Genomic DNA, 17,322 nt, shown 5'->3' with positions numbered 1-17,322 from the left:
TTAAGAGCAATAATTTACCTAACTGGTTATAATTAAAGTATAGAGTTGTTAATAATATTTTCTAAGATTAAGTAGGATATATTTCCATTACATTACAACCATTATTCTCTATTTAATCATAGTAAGGTTAATGTCACTTTGGGAAATATCATCAAACTAATGAAATATCACCTGGGGAGTAACATCACAACAGGAAATATTATCAACAACAATAACAATAAACTAAACCATTGTGCTAACACCCTCAAGGTCAGTACGATAACATCACCTTCAGTAGAACCTCTCTGAAGGGATCTGAGAGACGCATTCACCAGTTGTGCCGCACGGGGTCACAACACACAATGGAAACCAATTCAGCTTGAGAGCATTTTTTAGGTTAGGTTAGGTTACAGAAGTATGTGGTGTCAACAAGTGAGCTTACCATAACACCCACAGTTTGGCATCACACATCCAATAATATTAACAATAATAATAATAACACTACTAATAATAACACTAACAATAATAACACTAATAATAACATCAATAACAAATAACAATAATACAATAACATCAATAACAACAGTAGACTCACAGTTGAACTCATCGGCGTGGTTATCTCGACAGTCGGGCCAGCCATCACACCAGAAGTACCGATGGACCCTCGCACCGGACCCACACACAGCGAAGTCCTCTGTGGGCCCCAAACAGGAGTCACCCCCTTAATATTGTGACCCTCTCCCCAAACCCCCTATATATTAATTGAAAGGGATGGGGAGGAATGGAGAGGATGGGGAGGGTGGAGAGGATGGGGAGGAATGGAGAGGATGGGGAGGAATGGAGAGGATGGGGAGGAATGGAGAGGAATGGAGAGGATGGGGAGGAATGGAGAGGATGAGGAGGGTGGAGAGGATGGGGAGGGTGGAGAGGATGGGGAGGAATGGAGAGGATGAGGAGGAAAGGAAAGGATGGGAAAGACTGAAAAGGATGAGGATGAATGGAGAGGATGGTAAGAACTGGATAGAGGATGGGAATCTATATCTAGCCAGACTTACTATCCTATATTAATAAAGCTTTCAGTGTTCAGGAAAAACACAACCACAAACTCAAGCACATCTCAACGTACCTGGGAGGCAGTGTAGCTCGTCCGTGGCGTCCTTACAGTGTGGATGACCGTCACACACACGCCCAGGCCGGATACACTGTCCGTTGTCACACTCAAATTCCGCTTTCCAGCACTGACGGTGATCTGGAAGAAGGGGTGTGGTTTAGTGAGTGACCTTTACTGACCAGATTTGTGGAGAGGACTTGATTAGTGACCTTCCCTAACCTACGGACCATAGTGGTGAAGGGAAAGAAGGGCAGTGGGTGGAGATGGAAGGGTGAGGGTAAGAATATAGTAAAAGAGAATGGGAGGGGATTCTTACACACACACACACACACCTCCAAATTCAAGATAATTGAGGTCAAAGGTCACTGGACACAACTGGTGGGGGTTAAAGGTCACTGAACACACAACTGGTCGGGGTCAAAGGTCACTGAACTACTGGGAAAGAGTAAAACAATATTCCTGGCCAATCACATTCCAGATTACGTCATTACTAATGTCTGTCTATTCGTGTTTCTCCTCTCTCTCTCTCTCTGTCCCATCCCTTCTGTCTCTCTCCCCTACACCTGTCTCTCTCGCCCTCTTCTTCTCTCTGTCCATTTTAATCACCACGACCACCGGAACCTGGAATCAATATACAGGTAGGTACAAGCTTAGTATTAATGAAATTCCCCAAGCAACTATTTCATCAAAGCTGCTGCCCCTTCATACCTCTTGGATCTTGTCGGTTCTCTTAGCAAGCATTAGAACCACGCGAGTCACTGTCTAGCTCTCCGGTAAGTTTAGTTCTTGTAATTCCTTCCCAAGAACCAACTGTCTTCACAAGATGGGCCATTTCTGTCGCAGCAAATTTCCCCTAGTGGTGGAATATATATATATATAGTATATATATATATATATATATATATATATATATATATATATATATATATATATATATATATATATATATATATATACAGTATATATATATATATATATATATATATATATATATATATATATATATATATATATATATATATATATATATATTATATATATATATATATATATATATATATATATATATACATAGTATATATATATATATATATATATATATATATATATATATAGTATACAGTATATATATATATATATATATATATATATATATATATATATATATATATATATATATATATATAATCTCTCTCATGGCGAGGGGTAAATAGTATCTTTAGACGTTGTAAAGAAAAATAAAAGAGAGTTCCCCCATGTCAACAAACTTGAACTTAAGGGAAAACTAAGTGTTATTTAAACTTTTGTCCAAGAGTTTACAGAGTGTTTAAAACTATCTCCCTCTTTCTTTCTTTCTCTAATTGTTTCTTTTTCCACTCTACTTCACCATCCCTTTCAACTTCCACCCCGTCACACTTGCCCCCCTCATTACCCTTTCCCTAATCACCGGCTCCTTATTATCCTTCCTCTAATCATCCTCTCCCCACCCTCATCACCGCCTCCTTCCACCGTCACCGCCTCCTTCCACCCTCATCACCGCCTCCTTCCACCTCATCGCCTCCCCTTCCACCCTTATCACCCTCTCCACTCCCATCACCGCCTCCCTCCACCCCCATCACTGCCTCCTCCACCTCACCCTCTCCCACCCTAAGACAGGTAGTACAGGTAATTAAAACAGGTAGTACAGGTAATTAACACATAGTACAGGTAATTAACACAAATAGTACAGGTAATTAAGAAATAGTACAGGTAAATAACACATAGTACAGGTAATTAAGACAGGTAGTACAGGTAATTACGACAGGTAATAAGGGTAATTAAGAGGTAGAACAGGTAAATATGACAGGTAGTCCAGGTACTTACGACACTCTAGCTCGTCGGAGGCGTCGCCGCAGTGGTCGTAGAAGTCACAGACGTGTTCACTAGGGACGCAGTAGTGGTTGTTGCACTTGAAGTAACTTACAGGACAAGCGTATGTCTCTGGAATACAATAAAATACTTACATACACGATAATACACACACACACTGTATTGTACGTCTCTGTAATACAATAATATACTTACACACAAGCTCTTTCAATAAACCGTTAATTATTATTATTATTATTTTTACACACACACACAGCCCATCCCGTTAGACGAAAATTTTACTCCACACTTAAGATTAAAATAAATAAATAAATAAATTAAAAGTTCATTGCAAAATATAAAAAATAATAATTACTTAGTGACAGTTAAAATATTAAAAAAATATATATATTCTTCCTGATTGAAAATAATATTAGGGAAATTAATAAAATCAATTACAAGAATGTAACAATGTATACACTACTTGTAATACAATACAGGAATACAGCATCAATGTATACTTTTAATACAATACCATGAGAGCTCAAATTACTTATACTGTAATTTCAATAACTGACCAAATAAATTCTTTAATATTCTCCATAAAACAGTTAGCCAGGTATTCTCACAGACCAAATTAAATACCGATTCTGAAACCTCCATATAACGGATTTATCTATATATTATCCTTCATATGGGGATTTTACATCTAATTGACTCTCGATATAACGGACATTAGTCTATATAGTTCGTTCTTTATTATTATTGTTATCTTTATTTTATTTTTATTTTTGTATTTTTATTACTGTCTAATTTTTATTTACTATGAATTATTATTATTATAATTATTATTACGATTACATTTCCGCCTCCCAGGCCCCGATGTGGGTCAGTGACCTGTGCCCGGGTGGGCTAATCCCCGTAATAAAAAAAAAAAAAAAAGTTTCACTTCTAATGGACCCTCGATATAGCGATTTCCTTCTCCATATAGTCCGATAAATAGAGGTTTCACATTGAACGGACCCTATATATTACGGAATTTCCTCTCCCTATAGTCCGTTAAAGAGGTTTCACATCGAAGGAACCCTCGATAAAATGGACTCTCCTGTCCATAGAGTCCCTCTATATAACGGACTTTCCTCTCCATAAAGTCCGTTATATAGATGTCTCACTGGGTTGGGTTAGGTTAGGTTAGCACAAGGCAGGGCAAGCTAGGTTAGGCTAGGTTAAGTCAGGTTAATGAGAAGAGATTGGCTTGTATAGTCTAGAGAGCAGGTGACTAGCGAGCAAATTAATTAGGTTAGGTTAAGTGATACAATGGCTTCTGGTCCTTTTCTTACATACACACTATTATTATTATTATTATTATTATTATATTCGTACTACTATCTTCACTGTAATTACCTATATCAAAATTGCTACTATATAATCATTCGTGTATCAATTGTTGACACACACACACACACACACACACACACACACACACACACACACACACACACACACACACACACACACACACACACACACACACACACACACACACACACACACACACACACACACACACACACACACACACTAATTACAACGCTTCTCTCTTTTCCCCCAAACACACAAAACTTACCACTCTTTCCCCTTCACCCAATCAGTGACGGGAACAAATTAATGTATGTAAATGAAGCAGGTGACAACGTGACAAAAATATAACTCTTCCATTTTGTAAACGAACTATTGGACGAGTCTTTGGGTACACTGGGAGGTAAATACTCGCTTCAAGTTCCCAAGTTTATTCTTTAAACGAACTATTGGACGAGTCTTTGGGTACACTGGGGTAAATATTCAGCCTTCAAGTTCCCAAGTTTATTCTTTAAACGAACTATTGGACGAGTCTTTGGGTACACTGGGAGGTAAATATTAGCTGAGTTCCCAAGTTTATTCTTTAAACGAACTATTGGACGAGTCTTTGGGTACACTGGGAGGTAAATACTCGCTTCAAGTTCCCAAGTTTATTCTTCATGAGTGAACTTGGTTTCACTAAAAGTACTCCTTGTTCGCCTGAGTGCATTCAATCTTGTTCACTTCATGATGTTTATTTTATATATTCAACTTTAATGATCCTTTTGCATCGTGTGTGTAACCTGTTCACCTACAGTGCACTGTTGTTCACGAGAATGCACTATATGTTCACTCTTAAGGCAAGATGTTTGCCTAGAATCCATTGTTATTCACTTTTAAAGAGTACCGAGTTCATCTTGAGTGCACTGCGTTCAATTTATTTAAAACGAACTATTGGACGAGTCTTTGGGTACACTGGGAGGTAAATACTCGCTTCAAGTTCCCAAGTTTATTCTTCATGAGTGAACTTGGTTTCACTAAAAGTACTCCTTGTTCGCCTGAGTGCATTCAATCTTGTTCACTTCATGATGTTTATTTTATATATTCAACTTTAATGATCCTTTTGCATCGTGTGTGTAACCTGTTCACCTACAGTGCACTGTTGTTCACGAGAATGCACTATATGTTCACTCTTAAGGCAAGATGTTTGCCTAGAATCCATTGTTATTCACTTTTAAAGAGTACCGAGTTCATCTTGAGTGCACTGCGTTCAATTTACTATGTTCCGTGTTCACCGTGAGTGCACCGTGTTCAGTTTGCTATGTTCCGTGTTCACCGTGAGTGTATTTGACCCCTCTTGACCTGTATAAAATAAAAACCCAGACTGTACCTGTGACCTATCATGACCTGTGTGCACCCAAGACTGAGAGCCACCTTGACCCAACATGACCCCAATACTCACCACAGTTAACCTCGTCGGCAGCGTCGGGACAATCGGGATGTGTGTCACAGCGACGCACCAGGTCAATGCAGGTCTCCCCACACTGGTATTCGTTAGGAAGACAACCTGACGAAGGGGGAGAGTTAGGAGTTAATTAAGACTTCCTGGAAATTGGAAAACATAACAGGATCCTCATGCCAAAAACACGGTTATATGATTGGAAAATGGAGAGATGATGTCTTAAATAGGCCCTAAGTCCTAATGGGCCCCAGTCCTAATGGGCCCCCAAAACCTAACTTAAACACTGGAATTAGGGATCCTTAGCAATGGACCATAATTCTAATGGTTTGGTTAGGTTAGGACTCGTCTTTCAAGCCCAATGGTTAAGTTATAAGAGAGTCCAATAAGATAACTTAATCCTTTAATGAAGTAAAAAATATGTTAACCCTGAGTACGATAACCTACTTCCTTGAGTACAATGATGGCTTCTACTCAAGGGATGAGTTCATAGTACTCAAGGACAAATAAGAGACAAAAAGACGGATAAGAACAGAAAGAAGAAACAGAATAACGGATAACTAAGAACAAAGCAGCACTGTATCATCACCTGTTTGTAGTGAGGAGCAGAAATGGGAACATCACTACCCCCCCTCCTCTCTCCATCCCCCCTCCCCTCTCCATCCCCCCCTCCCCTCCCCTCCCTCCTCCTCACCCCTCCTAACCATCAATACCTAGAGCCCCATGCATTAACCTCCCCACGGACACTCCCCCAACTATAAAACATCTGGGGTCCCATCCTTTAACCTCCCTCCACCTCCTCTCCTCACCTGTATTGGAAAACTCTTCACCGTGGAGACCAATTATCGAGGGTGCTGTAAAGTGTACGTCAGTTGGTGAGAGTAATTTAAAACAAAAACCAAGTCACGCAGGAAGCAGAAAGAAGTTAAAAAAAAAAAAACAAGTCATAAAATAATGGAATGGAGTGACAATTCTAGAAATAACTGATAATTAGACGGAATTCTGAACACACACACTTAACACACACTCTCACACACATTCTCTCAAACACACACACACACACACACACACACTAAAAATAACGCAGGGACAATATCACATCTACAATTGTGTCCCGGATATCAAAAGTGTAATACTTCTGGGATCAAATGACGACACTATTTCTGGTGGCTCTTGGACAGATACAAGTCAATATAAATCATTTTCCAGGACCTGACACCACCTTTGTATAGGAGTTATATTTGACCCCGAACTTTGGTCTTGACTTGTGAGGAAGATTGTTAACTTTGACCTTAAACTTGAGGAATATTGTGATCTTTGACTTTAAATTGGAGGAATATTGTGACCTTTGACCTTCAACTTGAGGAATATTGTGACCTTTGACTTTAAATTGGAGGAATATTGTGACCTTTGACCTTCAACTTGAGGAATATTGTGACGTTAGGTACGGTTAGGTTAGGTTGCCTAATTAGGTAATCGGGCACCAAGTTTTTTTTTTTAAGGTGCGTTTAAAAAATGAGGAACAATCAACAACTGTTTACCACCTCTGGCCTTACAATCCATCAATATGTCAGTAAGGGAGGATGAATATGGCTACAGGCAGAACGTCAGCCAGGTCCCAATTTAGTCTACGTCAACAAATATTTCTAAAGCGACAATGTTACCTCAGGAGCTTCATTTAATTAACCTTTTTTTAAAATATATTTCTGTACATCATCCAAAAATATCTTTACAATTTCGTGAGACAATATGACACAGCGGACGAAGACTTTGGCGACCCTACCGAGACGGGTGTAGGACAAAAGCCCCCTAGGACAAAAGCCCCCTAGGACAAACGCCCACAAGGACAAAAGCCCACTAGGACAAAAGCCCCTAGACAAAAAAGCCTACTAAAAAGCCCCTTTAGGACAAAAAGCCCTTTTAGACAAAAAAGCCCCCTAGACAAAAGCCCCCTAGGACAAAAGCCCACTAGGACAAAAGCCCCCTTAGGACAAAAGCCCTTTAGACAAAAAGCCCCTTTAGACAAAGCCCCTTTAGGACAAAAGTTCCCTAGACAAAAAGCCCTAGGACAAAAGCCCCCTAGGACAAAAGCCCCCTAGGACCGTTTAATAATAGTAGTTTCTTATAGTGATATACCGTTTAATAATGGTAGTTAAGAGCATTATGTAGACACATATCAAGTTTCTAATTAAGATAAACAGTATAAAAAATTACTAAGGGAAGCATTAAAGGGTCGTAGTTAATTAAGGTTTAGTAAGGCTGGCGCAAGGTGAGGTGAGGTGGATAGCGTGTCACTGGGCTGGTGTTTGTGATGTTTTTTTCTGAAAAGAGAAGAGGAAGAATAACAACAGAAGAAGGACAACAGAAGAAAACAACCTAACAACAGAAGAACAACTACAGAATAAGAACAGCACAACAACAAAAATACAGAAGTACAACAAAACAACAGAGGAACAACTGAAGATAAACAAAAGAACAACAGAACAACAGAAGAACAACTGAACATAAACAAAAGAACAGAAGAACAACTGAACATAAAAAAAAGAACACCATCATCAACACCACCACCACCATCATCATCAACACCAAAAAAATTCTCAACCATTCAATAGCCAACTCAGTACCGGCGCACATCAGACCAATAATATTATTCCCTGAAACTTTTCTACTCACGAAATATTGTACACAGGTTAAGGTAGTATGAGTCAACTTATGCTGCCGTCTATACAGCTTTGTTCAACGAGTTCACCCAAAGTTTACGGAACAAAAACACGACATTTATTTATTTACGTAATAATTTGGGGTTATTATTTTGTTTGGGTGACTAAGGTGAAGCCTCTATATAACGGAGTTTTCTTCATATAATCCGTTAGATGGGGGTTTTACATTTAACGGACCCTCTATATAACGGAGTTTTCTTCATATAATCCGTTAGATAGGGGTTTTACATTTAACGGACCCTTGATATAACGGACTTCTCTCTTAGTCCGTTAGATGGGGTTTCACATATAATGGACCCTCGATATAACGGATTTTCCTCTTCATATAAACCCGTTAAATAGAGGTTCCACTGTGTATAAACCCAACATACTGTCTAATTACCTTTGTTCATGACTTACATTATAATTCCTTCAATACAATGACTTAAGATGTACTCAAGGGGTTAACATATCATACTAACCTAACCTAACCTTATCCACTGGACTCATTTCACCATCATACTCAAATAGGAAAAAAAAATAGCACATAGGATTTATTACATTTATTACACACACTCCCTGATGCATAACTAGCCTAGATAACGAACAGGGGGGAGGAAGATTACCTTTGGATATCAACTCTTGTTTTCCCCTACACGACCAATGGGAAAAAACAGATTTACACAAGTTACCCCTTTCATGATCTTCTTCATATTAATTCACTACACACACCTGAAGTCTACACGCTGGACAGGTTACTCTACAAGTCAAGTGTGTTAAATGTAACCTCTCCCCCCCTCCCCTAACACATACATACATACATACATACATACACACACACACACACACAAGGCTCCAACAACTTTCTCCTCACAACACAGTGTTAATAAGGCTCTAAATAACTTCCTCACAACACAGTGTTAACAGGGCTCTAACAACTCTCCCTCACAACACAGTGTTAACAAGGCTCTAAAAACTCTCCCTCACAACACAGTGTTTCCAAGGCTCTAACAACTCTCCTTCACAACACAGTGTTAACAAGGCTCTAACAACTCTCCCTCACAACACAGTGTTAACAGGGCTCTAACAACTCTCCCTCACAACACAGTGTTAACAGGGCTCTAACAACTCTCCTTCACAACACAGTGTTAACAAGGCTCTAAAAACTCTCCCTCACAACACAGTGTTAACAAGGCTCTAACAACTCTCCTTCACAACACAGTGTTAACAAGGCTCTAACAACTCTCCCTCACAACACAGTGTTAACAGGGCTCTAACAACTCTCCCTCACAACACAGTGTTAACAGGGCTCTAACAACTCTCCTTCACAACACAGTGTTAACAAGGCTCTAAAAACTCTCCCTCACAACACAGTGTTAACAAGGCTCTAACAACTCTCCTTCACAACACAGTGTTAACAAGGCTCTAACAACTCTCCCTCACAACACAGTGTTAACAGGGCTCTAACAACTCTCCCTCACAACACAGTGTTAACAAGGCTCTAAAAACTCTCCCTCACAACACAGTGTTAACAAGGCTCTAACAACTCTCCTTCACAACACAGTGTTAACAAGGCTCTAACAACTCTCCCTCACAACACAGTGTTAACAGGGCTCTAACAACTCTCCCTCACAACACAGTGTTAACAGGGCTCTAACAACTCTCCTTCACAACACAGTGTTAACAAGGCTCTAAAAACTCTCCCTCACAACACAGTGTTAACAAGGCTCTAACAACTCTCCTTCACAACACAGTGTTTCCAAGGCTCTAAAAACTCTCCCTCACAACACAGTGTTAACAAGAATCCACCAGTCTCCACTTGCCAGAAGTTCGTCATCAGTCTCTCAAACTCTTGCAATTCAAGTAAGGAGAATCAATTTCAGGTATTTTGTCTTCCCCTTAACAAAGAACCTTTGAAACAGCTTCCCTGAACTCTTCCTATTCATGGGTTTTTCTCATTTGTATTACTCTCTGAGACTTGAATAGTTCAAAACAACCTAAGTCACGTCTCTCTCTCTCTCTCTATTTCGTCTCTCCTCTCTTTCGTCTCTCTCCTCTCTCTCTCTCTTTATCTACCTCCTCTCTCTCTCCATCTATTTCCTCTCTCTCCCTCTCTATCTAAAATACGAAATAAGTACGTAAATAATCAATAATTAATTAAAAGTAATGTTTAAGTATTTTGGAAGCAATAAGTCAATTAAACACATATCGGTATTTCAATAGTAGTGAAATATCCACTGAATTCTCCTTTGCCGCTGTAGAAAGGAAATGAAAATACTTGGGAAAATTGACTACATTTCCTATACAGTATCCTATTAATAACTCATTTCCCGTGTGACCTGTGCACAATTTCTCGGTAGGAATAGTTGGCTACAGTAAACCCTCCAAATAACGGACTTATTTCTCCATATAATCCGTGGGGTTTCAGATTTAACGGACTTTCATCGATATAATCCGTTAGTTCGGGAGTTTCATATTTAACGGACTCTCGATATAACGGATTTACCTCTCGATATAGTACGTTAAATAAGACAATGAAAATAAAGAAAAACTAAAAAATATGTTCACTCCCTCTGTAACGTTTAAAATTACATGGGTCAAAGGTCAACCTCCCGAAAATAAACCAAGTAAGGTCATATAATAATACCGTTTTTAACACCAAATTTAATACATACTTCGTCCTGTCTCAAGAAATTTATCGAACGGAAAACAACATCACCACTTAATGTTCTGTGCCCTGTGTTAGGTCAGGTTTGGTTAGGTTAGGTTAGGTTCCTTGTGGTATTTCGGTCCGGGAGGAATAAAAATATAAGCTTTATATTTATTCACCAACATAGAAAAAACATCAAACAGAAAAACAAACAAAATATACCTTGTTTTGTATATACTCAACACTGAAAAACAAAATAAAAACAACAAAAACACAAGAAAATTAAAACAAGAGTAAAAAAATAATAATAATAAATAAAAAAATAAATAAATAAAAAAAAAAATAAAAAAAAAACACCAAAAAAACAACAAAAACGAAAACTATATATATATATATCTTGTAATGAATATATTTCCTGTGGGTAAAATTATTCCAAATGACCTACAATATATTTCATCCCTCTGTGAGACCTGCACAAAGGCGGCCACACACTGATAAGACCAAACGAACGTCTACTCTAGTCTTCACACACGGACACAACATTACGAAATTCTGACGTAACGAGATGAAATCATCGTCCTCAAAGGGGTTAAATCATCGTCCTCAAGGGGTTAAATCATCGTCCTCAAGGGGTTAAATCATCGTCCTCAAGGGGTTAAATCATCGTCCTCAAGGGGTTAATTCATCGTCCTCAAGGGGTTAATTCAAGGGGTCATCCTCAAGGAGTTAAATCATCGTCCTCAAGGGGTTAAATCATCGTCCTCAAGGGTTAAATCATCGTCCTCAAGGGGTTAAATCATCGTCCTCAAGGAGTTAAATCATCGTCCTCAAGGGGTTAAATCATCGTCCTCAAGGGGTTAAATCATCGTCCTCCCTCAAAAATCATCCTCAAAGGAGTTAAATCATCGTCCTCAAAATCATCGTCCTCAAAGGGGTTAAATCGTTGTCAAGGGGTTAAATCATCGTCCTCAAGGGGTTAAATCATCGTCCTCAAGGGGTTAAATCATCGTCCTCAAGGGGTTAAATCATCGTCCTCAAGGGGTTAATTCATCGTCCTCAAGGGGTTAATTCATCATCCTCAAGGAGTTAAATCATCGTCCTCAAGGGGTTAAATCATCGTCCTCCCTCAAGGGGTTAAATCATCGTCCTCAAGGAGTTAAATCATCGTCCTCAAGGGGTTAAATCATCGTCCTCAAGGGGTTAAATCATCGTCCTCAAAGGAATTAAATCACCGTCTTTTAATAACTCCGCCACTTCATAATTATCTTCCCTTAGACATTTAATAAAGTTTCTAAACATTCGTCAAATAATTCCGAACTAACAATATATACACTAATACCAAATCAGATAGCCGTGTTACTCCGTATTTACCGTGACTGCTAATCCCGTGTTATTGGTGGTGTTCAGGTGGTATGCAAATGTAATCATCAGCTGTTGTTGACAAAAAATAAAACAAAATAACATCACCACAATGTCCATGAAAATGTTGATATGATTGGATGAATATTTAAACGCCGGAGACGAAGGTTCATATTCAATGGTGGGCGCAACACTCATCAGTCATCACTTTCATCAATGGTATATACTTTAACCCCGTGAAAATGATCAGTGATAATTTTGAGTCATTTTCATAAGTGTACGGGTGGGTAGGGAGGGGGAGAAAGTGATCATTAATATATTGAAAATGATTCGAACAGTTAATGAACCATAGCTCATGTTCATCAAATGTGAACAACCTTATGAAAATTGCCTTTAAAATGTGAATGTGACTAAATCATCAATGGTGGAAATCCTTAACGAAAATGACGATGAAAATGTTTATACACGTGTTTACCAGTCGCCATTTTCACCAACAAGGAACCATGTGAAAATGACCGTTACTATATCCAGAATAATCACTCAAACTCCCTAAGTGTTTAAATTCGGCGACAAACTGTTTACTTCCGCAATCAAATTTACTTTTTATTATCAATTACCCTCTTCAAAGATGATCAATTACCCGCTTCAAAGATGATCAATTACCCGCTTCAAAGATGATCAATTACCCGCTTCAAAGATGATCAATTACCCGCTTCAAAGATGATCAATTACCCGCTTCAAAGATGATCAATTACCCGCTTCAAAGATGATCAATTACCCGCTTCAAAGATGATCAATTACCCTCTTCAAAGATGTGTTCCAGCACCTATACCAAAGTTTCTTATTCAATCCACCCTAAATTACTGTACACATAAAGACTATTTTTATTAAATATTTTTCTCTTTAGTGTCTATATGGATCTATCCCTATATACAGAACAGTTCAAAATTTCGTAAAAAAAAAGATACTAGTCATAATTATTCTTAAAACGCAACACGATCACCAAATTTGTCATAACACGAGGGTGGATATCCCAGCCTCTGTTTAAACAAACAAAAACAAAAAATATTATAGCATTTTAATGAGCGCAAATCTTTTCTGAATATAATTACCATTCATAAATGTTAACGAGACAAAATTTTACCCATAACACAATATAAACTAAAAGTATTTCCATATGAGGATTTTATTTCGTTTGACAATTTTCCCCCATGTTGCAGAGCGGCTGAAGTGTAGACGTGTTGTGTTTACCATCACTATTACCCTGAACACTTCCCAACTACCTTACTGTCACTGCACACATCACCCATTAGTACGACCTCCACAGTGATTGTAATGATAAGTTTTCAAGTGATTTTATTGTTCCCAGTGAAATTAGAAATTGTATGATGGTTGTACTGTATTGTATATGTCCGCGCGTCTGCCAGTTACACACACACGGGAACTTGAATATAACCTACAAATAGTATATTATTATTGTTACTAATACTGTTTTTGTTATCCGGTGCTACTGTCACAATTAATTTTATTAGTTAAAATTGTTATTACTACCGTAATAACATTATTATCAGCAGTAGTAGCACCTCCATTATTACTGCTGTTATTATCATTATACTTGTGAGAGGTAGGCAGTAGAAGTCACCAGGAACCTACTACAGGATAAACGACACATCAATAATCAGGCACACATGTTTACCTATTGGTAATAGCAATTCGTTTCTGCAATTAGCGTACGTCAAGTTAATTTCCGGACACATTGTGTCCAATGGCCACGGAGTTGACCTGTGTCGTGAAACAATACGATTTTCGAGGAATTTAATCATGATAATTAAATAAGGGTAAAGGAGAAACACACAAAGTGGGGATATGATCGAGACGTCCAAGATAATGGGAGGAATATATCACGATGAAGCGGACCCCCACACGGAGACCAGAACAATGCCATTACCAGGAATAATATATCTAAGCTGTTCAAGACGCAATGAAAACAAAGCTTGTTACTGCTTAATGTGGTCTACCCAATTTAATGCCGATAAAGGTCACACTAATGAAATATATTTTGGGCATGATGGCAAAAGGAAGGAACAAAAACATATGACACTCCACCATCATCACACTCACCACACTCCACCATTATCACACTCACCACACTCCTTGACACACTCCACCATCATCACACTCACCACACTCCTTGACACACTCCACCATCATCACACTCACCACACTCCTTGACACACTCCACCATCATCACACTCACCACACTCCTTGACACACTCCACCATCATCACACTCACCACACTCCTTGACACACTCCACCATCATCACACTCACCACTCCTTGACACACCATCATCTCACACACCTCCACCATCATCACACTCACCACCTCCTTGACACACTCCACCATCATCACACACTCACACTCCTTGGCACCTCCCACCATCATCACACCACACACTCTGACACACTCCACCATCATCACACTCACCACACTCCACACACCATCATCACACTCCACCACTCCACCATCATCACTCACCACCACTCACCTGACACACTCCACCATCATCACACTCACCACACACTCCTTGACCCCTCCACCATCATCACCTCACCCACACTCACCACATGACACACTCCACCATCATCACCTCACCACCTCACCACACTCCACCATCATCCACTCACCACACTCCTTGACACACTCCACCATCATCACACTCACCACACTCCACCATCATCACACTCCACCACACTCCTTGACACACTCCACCATCATCACACTCACCACCTCCTTGACACACTCCACCATTATCACACTCACCACTCCTTGACACACTCCACCATCATCCACACTCACCACACTCCTTGGCCACCTCCACCATCATCCCTCACCACACTCCTTGACACACTCCTTCACCCACACTCCTTGACACACTCCACCATCATCACTCACCACCTCCTTGACACACTCCACCATCATCACACTCACCACACTCCTTGACACACTCCACCATCATCACACTCACCACACTCCTTGACACACTCCACCATCATCACACTCACCACACTCCTTGACACACTCCACCATCATCACACTCACCACACTCCTTGACACACTCCACCATCATCACACTCACCACACTCCTTGACACACTCCACCATCTCACACTCACCACACTCCTTGACACACTCCACCATCATCACACTCACCACACTCCTTGACAGCTTCGTCGCCTCCGTCACCACAGTCCGGATCCCCATTGCACCTCAGTTCCCAGGAGATACACTCCCCTTGACCACACTGGAACACCTTCATGCTGGACGTAGCGTTGCAAGGTACTTCAGGAGTCGCCACCACCTGCACCGCCTCCTTCTGGGTCTGACCACTACCACCACTACTACCACCGCCACTTTCCTCTACCACGCCGCCCACACCTGCAGGGGAAAAAATAACATCACATCAACAACACGAAGCATCGATACATACATGGAATTAACTGTACCTGATCTGAAATACTTAGATCAACAGCGGAAGGGGGAAGAGTCCATTATTTGTATTATTACTATACCTGTATAATTATGAACACAGTTTTTCATTGTTGATAGACTAATTACGCTTAAAGACCTTAGTTGTTGCAGGAGGAAGGGAGGGAAGCTACACACACACACACCAGCACCAACACGGTCGACTTTGTACCCGACACTAACACTCAGTTGGTCATACTCCTCGCTGAACACACCATGGAAACGTAACATTATATAATGTAACGGTCTGTGTGAATGAGAATAAAATAATAAAAGTCTACACAAGAAGAGAGTTGTGTAGTTCCGTGAAGAGATAAATAAACGATGTCGGGGAGAAACGTATTCCTAGATCCGTGTCGCTTCTCATGTTTTATAAATATTCCGTAAACTAATATCCTTCAACGTGTAATATGTACATTATGTTAAATTACAGTCAATATATATATACTGTATATACACCATACATGACTGAAAACTACCTGAATGCTGAATTTTCCTTTATTAATGTCTAGTGGTGTTGGTCAATCCCTCAGTTTTATTTTCCGTCATAACTCTTTAAATTCTAGTTCTAGCAATAAGTGTATGTTCTGTATAAATTATATTAACATAAAAACAATATGGTAAAAGTTAAATACAGTACAAGAAAAATGAACAGTGCTTTATCAAAATATAAATCCCTACACTCAGACTAACGAGACACAATAAATGAAAGAAGTATTATGAGTTGAATAATGGAGAAGACCACAGTACATATGAGTGACCAGGAACAACTGAATAAGAGCCGGTAAATTCAGGAGGAGGTAAACTGTTGTGTAAATCCCGACCACCACGAATTTTTATCGGACAGGTTGAACTAATTGGTGAGCTACTGCGTGTGGTAGCTATTGTTAGCCAGCTCAAAACAACTAAGAGTGGAAATGGGTCAAAAATATATATATTGTCGTCTTTGAAGGCTGATCTTCTCACAATATACACATGCACACAGTTTGATGGTAAACACAAGAAAGAGTTATGTTGCTTTATTTCTTTAACGTTTAGGGCTACACAAAACCCACCTTCAGAGTACTGTAAACTGTATTCTCTCTTAAAATGGGTTGTGTGTTCTCTCACCCGTGTTTCCCTCCCACCCTGGATCGATCACATATATACTGTAAATACATATACGGTGTCCACATTATATACATTAACCCTTATATACAGTATTTACTAATTTGTATGTTATCGGTTGTGCTTGATAATGTTGGAACAATCTTGGGTCGGTAGTACTTGGATTTTTGTTCCCATGAAAAATATACAAGACTTCAACTGATTGTTTCTTGAAGCCTTGAGTCCCAATTGAGTATTTTGTGAGG

At 39.4% G+C, this 17,322-nt stretch overlaps 1 protein-coding gene across 1 annotated transcript in view; it reads right to left on the bottom strand.

Moving 5' to 3' along the window:
- Nucleotides 1-16,201, bottom strand: part of LOC121856197 (G-protein coupled receptor GRL101-like) — a 21,005-nt gene extending 4,804 nt beyond the window's left edge. Inside the window, exons 1-6 of the mRNA XM_042351542.1 lie at nucleotides 16,117-16,201; nucleotides 15,656-15,880; nucleotides 5,739-5,843; nucleotides 2,954-3,070; nucleotides 1,106-1,228; nucleotides 575-673 (exon numbers count right to left, since the gene is read on the bottom strand). Of these exons, the coding sequence (XP_042207476.1) occupies nucleotides 575-673; nucleotides 1,106-1,228; nucleotides 2,954-3,070; nucleotides 5,739-5,843; nucleotides 15,656-15,880; nucleotides 16,117-16,201 (754 nt within the window). The remainder of the gene's footprint in view (nucleotides 1-574; nucleotides 674-1,105; nucleotides 1,229-2,953; nucleotides 3,071-5,738; nucleotides 5,844-15,655; nucleotides 15,881-16,116) is intronic.
- Between the last annotated feature and the right edge of the window lie 1,121 nt (nucleotides 16,202-17,322).

Source organism: Homarus americanus, unplaced genomic scaffold, assembly GCF_018991925.1.
Source record: "Homarus americanus isolate GMGI-L3 unplaced genomic scaffold, GMGI_Hamer_2.0 scaffold48016, whole genome shotgun sequence".
NCBI lineage: Eukaryota > Metazoa > Arthropoda > Malacostraca > Decapoda > Nephropidae > Homarus > Homarus americanus.
Note: the sequence above shows the minus strand (reverse complement) of the source record. Positions and strands in the feature narration are given on the sequence as shown.